The 10,398-nt window shown below is 53.2% G+C and overlaps 1 protein-coding gene across 1 annotated transcript; it reads left to right on the plus strand.

Annotated features, from left to right (window-relative positions):
* The first annotated feature begins 5,695 nt into the window (after nt 1-5,695).
* Nucleotides 5,696-8,398, plus strand: HMX3 (H6 family homeobox 3). Its single transcript, XM_059852176.1, has 2 exons — nt 5,696-6,038; nt 6,275-8,398. Exons 1-2 carry the CDS (start codon nt 5,723-5,725, stop codon nt 6,880-6,882), a joined length of 924 nt encoding a protein of 307 aa, XP_059708159.1. The 5' UTR covers nt 5,696-5,722; the 3' UTR covers nt 6,883-8,398.
* Nucleotides 8,399-10,398: the final 2,000 nt, after the last annotated feature.

Consider the following 10,398-nt stretch of genomic DNA (forward strand, 5'->3'; position numbering starts at 1 on the left):
AAACAAACCAAAACAACAAAACCAACAACAAATGAAGAAAAACTTCAATGTAAAGCTGTGGACCAAGAAAGGACTGCACAAATTTCACATCATTAAAGTAGGATGATGTGAGATTTGTGCAGCCCTTTCTTGGCCTCCAATACTTTGTTTTTATAAAGTGAAGCTGTGCACTTATATTAATATATTTAGAAATAAGCAACTTTGTTGTCTGGGATAAAATTTTCCCTACAATTTACAGGAAGATTGTGTAAAAAGAAGCCCAAAACCATTCTTTTATCTGTAGAACAGGTAGAACAGAGTCCGTGCACCATGGGAGCAGCAGGAGAACTTCACCTCTGAATGTCTGAAGACAAGAAAAGCTGGAGATTCCCCAGCCAAAGGAGGGAGGAGGAGCCTCCTGTGGTATGTGCATCACTTTGGCTCCATGGGATCCCTGGAACACCAAGCTTCCCTGAGGAGCAGCCTTCCCTGGGGACTGCCAGAGTCATTAATAAGTGCAAAGCACACTTATGACAAAGAAACTCCTGTGGAAGCACAAAATGACCCCACCATTCATTTATTTTGCAAAAGCACCAGCTCTTTTGGGGATCTGCTGACTCAGAACAAGCTGGTTCAGGCTGCCATGCCAGCTACAGCAACCATTAGTAGGGAAATTGGGGTGATCTGAGGATCTTTCCATGAAATTCAGAGCACAGCTCAGGTTCAGTAGGTACATCCAGAATAACTCTCCTATAATTGCCAAGGATCTGTGATAGGAACATGAGAGGCTTTAGAAGCAGCTGGTTTTTGAGTCAATGGGCTGTAACACTTTTGAAATCAATGATTATTTAAGAACTCCTAAAACTGCACATTATCCAGCTGCCCTGCACACAAGCATTGGATCTGCTCTGCTCTCTGTTGGCTCTCTGCAAATGGACAGGTTGGATCTGAGATCTGAAGGCTGAGTGTGGCTCTGAACACCTTTTTTCCAACCACAGCTACCACAGAGCTCTGCAGCAATTTTCTGCTTCAGGAGGAGCTGGAAATACTCATCACCTTTCAGGATTCTTTTGTGGATTCAATAAATTATCTATTTATGGCCACAACTGCTTATTTGGGATTGCACCAATCCTGATGTTTACATAGTCCTGGTTTTGATATTCGGGTGTTTTCACTTTTTTACATGATTCAGAGTTTACAACCAGCTATAAAAGCACTGGGCTTCAGATATAAAGCTGCAAAGCCACCATCAATTCATTTTTCTTTGGGTGTCTCTGTCCTGACAGATTTTGAAAGATGAGCTCTGGGGTTTATGTTTGGATAAGATGTTAAAGAACAACACATGCTCTGCCTTCAAATCCTCCAGTGGCACTTCTCACAAAGGATTTCCTCCAGTGTTTTTAGCTGACCTCCATTCAGTGAGTTCACCTGTGGAAGTGATAAATTGTGCCCACATGACTAATGCCAGGGTGATGAAACCTTCTAGAAATTATTCTGGTGGGCAAGACAAAGTGACAAAAGCAAAGGATATGTGGTATGAGTTTGTGATGAGATCAGAGCATCTTATCACATTCTATAGAGTACCTGTGTAGTGCTCTGTGAGACAAAGACTGTGCTTAGATCACCTCATCAGTTCTGTCCCTGTGGATTTACTCCAAATTACAGGGAATTTGCAGCAGCACTTGTTCCACAGAAACATCACAACCCAGAAATTTCTCCCCTTCTCTGATAAAAATGCCATCTCTGTGAGTCAGACACAGCGCCGTGATGAGCCTCAGAAATAAAAGTCTGATAAATTGAACAAGCTGCTTTCTTGAAGCACTAGGAGATTCTAATATTTGTCAGGGAGGACTCTCAGCTTGCCAGGAAGCCACTGGAAAACAGAGACTAACAAAGCCTTCTATTTAAAGGTACAAAAATGCCATTGTAAGGCACAAGAAGGGAACAACTTTAACTGTTCCAAAATACCTCTCAACCCACACACGTCATACACCCTGATCCACTCAGCCTGGGGAAACCTGAGACAGGCTTCCAAGCAAAACTCCCTTGTAGTTTTTCCAGTCTTGCATAAAACATCCTTATCAAATCCATCCCACAAGAGACATTCCTTTTGATGAGAAAGCAGCATCCCTTCTCTGGGTGAGCTCTGTTTGTTTCCAGCCATGCATTTCTGAAGGAGCACTTGAAAGACTGACAGAGAAATGCTGAAGAACTCAGATTTTAAAAAGGCCCTGGTAATATGAAGGGATTTGCAATAGGAAATGGAGACCCATTGAGAACAGCTCAGACTCTACAGCAGTTAATCTTTGGCATCCACAAAATTGTGTTTATATGCCTGGATAGCATGTAAGCACAATTTTGACAGGAGCTCTAAACTCTGGTGGGGGAAGGATTCACTTTGATTGCCTGGCAAAGGAGTGTTTGTGTGTGGGACAAGCTGTTAAATGTCTTCTCCTTCCTTCCTTCTCCCTCTGGACATCCAGACTCTGATGCAAGGAGGTGCCTCAGCACTCTCCTGTGGGAGTATGTTTAATGTCAGCCAGGGAATCAAGCAGTGCCTGGTTGGAATTCTGCTTCCCCACAATCTCTGGAAGCCCAGATGTGCAGTCTTCTTCAGGAGAGCTCCCACCTGGACAAATAAAGGAAGAAAGAAACTCAGCCCTGCCCTTTCCTCAGGGTGGAAAAGAGAAAGCTGAACCCAAGGTGACCCAAAGTTTGTCACCTGTGCTTACTGTGGGGATGCTCAGGGGTGTCAGATAAAGATGGGGCAGGAATCTGAGAGAAACAGGGGCTGCAGTGGGTAATTCCTGCCAGGGAAACAGAGCTGCTGTGCTCTGCACATCCTCATCAGCAGCCTGCAAGCCAGGGCTTTTGGAGCAGGGGGCACCACAGAATCACAGCACACAAGTTCATGCTCCAGCCTAGCAGGACTGTAGCTCTTTAGAAAAATAATGAAAAAGAAGAGGCAGTGCTGAGACAGGATAAATAAGGAGATAAATCACTTTGCAATACAATACAGCCAAAACCCGAAAATAAACAATTACTTTAAATCATATCAAGCACCTATCACAAACATCACATTTATACAATTGATCCATGTGCAAATTAGCCAATTAATTCTGAATTGCAACACTAATGAAATAATAATTATCTGTTTACAATGGAATGCTACGAGTGTAAGTCTAGAAACAGAAATAAAGACTGCAGCAAAATCCAGTCAGCTCCATCACCAGTGGGCAAGGGGAGAATGGTCAATACCAGTCTTTAACATCCAGATATTGCTGGGGAGGGGGAATAAATAAAATACATTATTAAGCGGGAAATATATGGACCTTAAATAACAGAGATAGAAAAATGCTCTTTTAGAACACTGCAGGGTTTTGTTTGTTTTGTAGTAAAGAATTGCAAAGTGGGAATTTCTTTTAACGTTTCCAGAGGCTGGTTTGATTTTTTTGTCCTTGCTTGGCTTTCTACCGTGAATTGTTTGCCCTGAGGGACTCCAAAGGGATTAGGACCTCATAATTACCAAAGCAGTGAAAGATGGATGGAAAAGAGTGGGAGCTTCAGTACAGAATTATTTTGGTGACTCATATCTAAATAAAATCTTCACCGAGATGGAGAAATGCACTGGGGTCTTCTATAAGAACTTTTCACCCTTGGCTTTTCATGTAAGAGCTGCAAACATTTAGCACAGAGCTTTAGCCCAGGTCTCAGGCAGGAGCCTGAGTTAGGGGGCTATTGGCTGTTTTCTGAATAGAAATTATTTTCTGTCTCTCTTGGTTTTTTTTCCTCTGTACTTTTGTACCCCAGAGTTGAGATATTCCCAGAGAAACAGCATTTCTTTGGAAAATTCCCAACGACCTTTTCTTTGCCAGGTGCTTTAAGTTGTTAACAAGAGCAGGAACAAGAAACAGTTGTTAATAACAGAATATTTCTGCAAACTATTAATTGCTGAGACCCCATCCCCAAGATGTGTGGAAGATACATGAAACACCACATCTGTTGCAGCCAAAAATGTTGTGTGACTGGTTCTATACAAATTCTCCCTCTATTTATAACCCCAAATGTTCAGGAGGAGGAAAGACTCCTGGGCAGTTTGATTCAGATAAAGTCTCACTTCAAATTGCCAAGTGGGTGTCTTTAAAAGGAAAAAGCAAGAAAAATCAGGTAGATTTGATCAAGGCATTAAAATGCTTAGAAGTAGAAATTGTTGCCCCCTATGCACATGTGAGCACATCCGAGTCCAGAGCTCTGCGTGTGCCAGGGCAGATTTTTGCAGTGCATGCTCAAAGGTATTCCAAACGTTTAGAAGGATGCCAGAACTGAGTGGTTCCTTCCCTTCCCTTCCGGCGGGCAGTACGCGGTATTACCGCCCTACCGGGGCTCCCAGGGCCCCTGGGAGCTGCCGCTTCCCGGTGTCCCGGGATGTGCGGGGCGGTGCGGGGAGCGCTCCGGGCCCGCCCGGCCCCGAACGCGGGGGGCTCCAGCGGCCCGCCAGGGGGCGCCCTGCGCCCGGACCCCTGGAGCGGCGGGGACCGAGCCGGGAACGGGGCAGGGACGGAGCCGGGAACGGGGCAGGGACGGAGCCCGTGATCGCCCCGTGCCCGAACGCGCAGAGCGGCAGGGATGGAAACTAAAAGCACCGTGTTCGGATTCCGAGAGCGGGAGGGATGGATCCCGGGAGCGCCCCATGACCGAACCCCGGGAGCACCCGGAGCTCGAAGCCCAGGAGCAGGGCAGGAACGAATCCCGGGATTCGGGCAGGAACGAATCCCGCCGCCTCGTGCCCTGATCCCACGAGCGGCGAGCCCAGGTCGTGCCCGTTGTCGCCCCTCCGCCGCGGGCTCGACGTGTCCCGGCGGCCCCGCTGCTGCGCGGCCGGGAGCCGAGGAGGCGGCAGGAGGGCACCGTCGGGGGAGAGCTCTCCCGCAGCCCCCGCCCCGCAGCCGGCCTCTAAGTCGTTTCTGCCCCGCGGCGGAGCGGAGCGCAGCCAGAGGTTGTCCGGTGCCCGGTATCCCGACGGGCTCGGCCCGGCCCGTTCCCCCCCTCGGCCGCAGGCGGCTTTTGTTCCCGGCGGCGCGGGGCGGGGGCGCGGGGGGCGGCGCGGCGGGGCGGGGGCGGTTTTGAGGCAGGAGCGGCGCGGCCCGTGCCATTCGCCTGCCGCCGCTCCCGCCGCGCTCCGCCGAGCCGGTCCCTTTGTGCCGCCGGCCCGGCCCCGCTCGCTGCCTAATTGGACTCTGTAAACGCCACGGACGGGCGGGCGGTCGCCGCCTCCGGGCACGGCGGCGCGTCGGGGGGGTGGCCGGGGCCGCGGCGGCTGCGAGCAGGGGCTGCGCGGAGCCCTCTCCTCCCGCCGCCTCCCGCCTGATCCCATTCGCCTTTGTGCGTGCCCAATCGCCGCGTGCTCCCCGCGCGGAACGGGGATGACATTTTGATTTCATCATTAGCATCCGGCGTCAGGTTGACGCAGCAGCAGCGGCGGCGGGAGGCGGCGGCGGCGGCGGCAGCGACGACCCCGGCTCTCCGCCTGCCCGCAGCAGCCCCCCGGTGCCGCGGGCTGCGCGGGTCCCCCCGGCCCCCCGCCCTGCCGCCCCCCCATGCGAGGGGCCCCCAGCCGGCCCCGCCGCCGCGCTCCGACGCCGCCCCGCCGCGCCTGTCCCCCGCGCCGCCGGGAGCCGCCACCTGCGCGCCGGGCGCGGGCTGCGGGGCCAGCGGCGGCCAGGAACCGGGCGGGCAGCGGAGGATGCCGGAGACCGGGCAGGAGCCCCCCAGCGCTCCTCCGCCGCCCCCCAAAGAGTCCTTCTACATCAAGAACCTGCTCAACGGCGGCCCCCCCAAGGCGCCCCCCAAGCAGCCGCGGGCGCTGTTCGCCCCCTCGGGCAAGGCGGCGGTGGACGGAGCCGGCTTCGCCCTCTCGCAGGTGGGCGACCTCGCCTTTCCCCGCTTCGAGATCCCGGCGCCGCGCTTCGCCCTGAGCGCCCACTGCCTGGAGCGCGCCCAGACCTGGTGGTACCCCTACGCCCTGACGCCGGCCGGAGCCCACCTGCCCCGCACGGAAGGTACCGCTCCCCACAACTTCCATCGCTCCTTCCTTCCCTCCGTCCCTCCCCGGCGGGGCTGCGGCCGTGGGGCCCGGGGGCGGCGGGGCGGGGGGTGAAGCTGGCGCTGGGGCGGCGCGGGGATCCGGCCGGCTCGGCCCGTTCCCCCTGACGGGACGCGGGGCCTGGGTGGTGAAGCTGTTTCTTTGTGTCCCTCATCTCCCCCCTTCACGCCCCGCTTCGTCCTTCCCATCCAGCCGCAGAGAAATCCCTGCTGAGGGACTCGTCCCCCGCCTCGGGCACCGACCGGGACTCCCCGGAGCCGCTGCTGAAGGCGGAGGGGGAGCAGAAGGAGCTGGACTCCAAGAGCCCCGACGAGATCGTTCTGGAGGAAAGCGACTCGGAGGAGGCGAAGAAGGAGGGAGGCGCGGAGGACTGGAAGAAGCGAGAGGAGAGCCCCGAGAAGAAGCCGTGCCGCAAGAAGAAGACGCGCACGGTGTTCAGCCGCTCGCAGGTCTTCCAGCTGGAGTCCACCTTCGACATGAAGCGCTACCTGAGCAGCTCGGAGCGCGCCGGCTTGGCCGCCTCGCTGCACCTGACAGAGACCCAGGTGAAGATTTGGTTCCAGAACCGCCGCAACAAGTGGAAGCGGCAGCTGGCGGCCGAGCTGGAGGCGGCCAACCTGAGCCACGCGGCCGCGCAGCGCATCGTCCGCGTCCCCATCCTCTACCACGAGAACTCGGGCGCGGAGGGAGGCGCGGGGGGCGGCGGAGCCCCCGGCACGCAGCCCCTGCTCACCTTCCCTCACCCCGTCTACTATTCCCACCCCGTGGTCACCTCCGTGCCGCTGCTGCGGCCCGTCTGAGCCCGGCCGCCGCTGCGCGGAGGGGCGCGGAGAGGCGCGCAAGTCACCCGGCCGCTTGTAAGTACTGCAGCCCCCCGTGCGAGTCACCCGGCCGGCGTCTGCGGAGCGCGGGGGACTGCGGGGACACGAGTGCGGGGCTGGGGGGACCCCTCGGCGGGTGGTGGTAGGAGGAAAGTCGCGGAAATTTAGGAGGAAAACAAAAAAAAAAAAAAAGGAAATAAAAGTGTGGGGGGAGGGAAACGAAAATGAGGAAAATGAAAGCGGGGACTTGTAGAGAACCCTGGAGCTGTCACACCTTTTGTAAACGTGGATGAAAACCGCGATGGTCTCTCTCTCTCTGTGGCTTTAGTTTTATTTTTGTAAAAAAAAAAAAAAAACAGAAAAAGAAAAAAAAGAGAAAAAATTAAAAAAGGGGGAATAAAAGATAGTAATAAAAATGAAATGAATGGTCCCAGGCCACTCCTCGAGATTTGCCAAACGCTAACGGGAAGCTGAATTTCTGTTCCTTTCGGATCTCTCCTTCTGCCTCCAAATAGTTGTTCAGGCTCCTGATCCTGTCGTGACTCAAACTTCATCGACCACGGCTTTTCATTTAAGCAGACCTTTGCCTCTTTGCTTGCCCACGTTTTGTACCTTTCGGTTTCTGCCATGAGACTTTCACGAGCAAGAAATACAGCCTCAAAGTGAACGGTTAAATACACTCACACGCTTTGAGTGACCCTTATTTATTATCGTTTACTTAGACATTTTTAATTCTTGTTTATAATTCTTGTTTTCCTAGTTGTCAGGTTGTTTCGGGGTTTTTTCCTTGTAAAGTTATTTCGGTATCTGGGGGGGAAAAAAATCTGTGCCCTTTTGCTTTCTTTTGTAATACTAATTATTATTATTATTATTATTATTATTATTATTGATAATATTATTGTACTTTTGAACTGTGCAATATTGTACGACGATTCTTAAAGCACTGCTTTTATTTGAATGGTGAGGAAAGGGTTTTTAGCATTGTAAAATTGCGTTTCTTCATGTTGTGCAAAATGAAATAAAAAAGAATTAAAAGTGAAGGAAAGTGAGAAGAGAGGAGCAGGGCATGGGAATTAGCATCGGCCCGGCTTATGCGAATAAATAAGGGAGATTCGGTGAGCTGGGCGCTTTAAGTGAAGGACAATCAACTTTAGGGTAATTTTAATTTATTTGATATGATGTACAGTTTTCTTCTAAAGTCCATTGAGTATGTGGATTTTAATAGGCAGAAATCAAGTGAGGAGTGGACACCTCTAGTCTCTCTGTCTTAGTGTCTGCTCACCTGTTGTCTGACAATTGTTTGCTGTCTTCCCAAGGGTTTGGGTCGGTTGGTTTCTTTTCTTTGTTTGGTTTTAAATTTTGTTTTCCAATTTCGGTTGTATCCTCTGCCCTCTCGCTTTCTGTTAGGGATCGGTCCTATTTTTAAAACAGCCTATATTGTTATAAACTTAATGTTGTGGTGGAAAAAAAAATCAATAAAACCCGTTCCTTATCATTTTTAAAGTGTGGTTTCGAGCGGAAAAAGAATAATAATTAAAAAAAGAAGATAAATAAACAACAACATGAAAAAAAATAGAAACAACAAAACAAATAACCCAAAATAACCCAAAGGTTTTCTGTGAGCTCCGGGGCTGCGGGCAGGGCACGGAGCCGATCCCGCCGGGGCTCCCTCCTTGGAGCAGGGATCCAGAGGGAAGGGGATGGGCAACGGGGGCTTTGCGCAGCTCCGGGGGTCACGGTGCCCGCCTCACCCCGAGCGAGGGGTCGCAGCCTCCCGGGGTGGGAGGGGGCAGCGGGGGGGTCCCTGCCCACGGGAGCGCCGCCTCCCCCCCCGAGGGCTTCCCCTGAACTCCTGCCGCCCCTTCCCCTGCGCCCCCCCGGGGCTGCCCCTGCCTCCCTTCGCCCCCCTCCGCCCCCGGGGCTGCCGCAGGGTGTCCGAGCCCTGTGCCCACGGCCGGGGCCGTCACGCGTGTTCAAAGCCCCGGCAGGGTTATTTGGAGATAGGATCGCTCTCCGCTTCCCGCAGATTGGCCCGAATCGACGTGTTGTTAGCGCCGAGGGCAGGATTTGGGGCCAAAGAAATCAAAATAAAACTCAACGTTGCGAAAAGATAATCCCGCGTTTTCTTTTCGTTTGGGATAAAAACCCTGGCAATGGGTCGTAAATGAAAAATAAACAGAGTTTCGGGGTCAGAATGCGGTGCTGGCTGTGTCGCCTACAAACAGAGCGATGCCTTTGCTGTTTGCAGTACCAACTTTGGGACAAGTCGCTTGCAGCCCATTAAAAATATTGTTGTCATAGTAAATACGTCTTTCCATTTTACAGCGCGGCAGCACGATGTTATCAAACGGCAAGGAAAAAAAGCTCATTTATTTCTGGTCAGTGCTCAGAAAACGATTCCGGACCCTCCTGGCCCTTTCCCAGCAGGGGAAGGAGCCGATGGACGCCAGCGCGGCTCCGGCCCCGCAGCGCGGCCTTTGCGCGGGTGCGGGCGGCGGGCAGCGGCTCCCCGTGCCCGTCCCGGGACTGTCAGGGGCATTTCCCGGGGAAACGATGATCTTGGTGGGGTTGATGGGACTAGGCAGGATTTTTTTTTTTTAATCAAGGAGATGAAAAAAAAAAAAAAAAAAAAAAGGAGACTACTAAGCATTTTAAACAGACCCCAGCTTTTCCAGCTTTTCTGCTTCCCGCTGTCCTTGCACACCGCGGGATCGACATCAGGCGGATGCTGTGAAAGCTGGCGGTGAAGTTGGGCCGTGGGCCGAGGGCCGGTCAGGCCGGTTCGCTGCCCCCCGAGCCGCCCCTCTCCCGCAGCCGGAGTTCCCCACAGCCCGGCCGGGAGGGATCGCTCGGAGCGGGATGCTGCTTTCCGCCCGCACCTGCAGCGAGCCGAGCCCGGCGCTCAGGCTTTTCTCAAGCCTTCAAGAGGAGTCCCCAAACTCCATCCTATCCCTCAAGGATCCAGCGAAACGCGAAGGGAAATGTTCCGTTTCTCCCTTCGAGGAGAAGGAGCGAGGGCTCCGCTAGCCCCGGCGCTCCCCGCTGCGCTGCGCCACTCCCGGGCGGGGAGCGCCGGCCTGGAGCGGGACAGGCTGCCAAGGGAACCCCCACCCCCTCCTCCTGCACCTTTAGCCCTGCTTAAAGTTTCTGGAGGTCCCGCATCACTCTGGGATGGAGTGGAAGCAATCGCTTTGAGTGGTGGAAAGAAAATCATCTTTACAGAAACAAAAACTCTCTGTCGGGGAGGTGGGGGCGATTCAAAGAAAGTTGCTTCGATCTTCTCGACTGTTGGCAACTCCGCGACCACTCGTGTTTACTGCTGCAACCGCGCTCGGCAAATCTCTGCCTTTGTTTGCAATTCGAGAGATAACGCGGTTCTTCTCGGCCACTGTTTTGAGCAGGGCTGAACAGAACTAGCTCGCCTGTTTGTGGTCGAAACACACATGTATTTCTTTTATTTGGTAGTAAATAGGGGGTTGCTGTGTATAGCAAACA

The sequence above is a fragment of the Haemorhous mexicanus genome, chromosome 7, assembly GCF_027477595.1.
Source record: "Haemorhous mexicanus isolate bHaeMex1 chromosome 7, bHaeMex1.pri, whole genome shotgun sequence".
NCBI classification, from domain to species: domain Eukaryota; kingdom Metazoa; phylum Chordata; class Aves; order Passeriformes; family Fringillidae; genus Haemorhous; species Haemorhous mexicanus.

Coding starts and splice junctions, on each gene's coding strand:
- HMX3 (XM_059852176.1), top strand. CDS start 5,723: ATGCCGGAGACCGGGCAGGAGCCCCCCAGCGCTCCTCCGCCGCCCCCC. Junction 6,039..6,274: donor CCACCTGCCCCGCACGGAAG/GTACCGCTCCCC, acceptor CTTCCCATCCAG/CCGCAGAGAAATCCCTGCTG.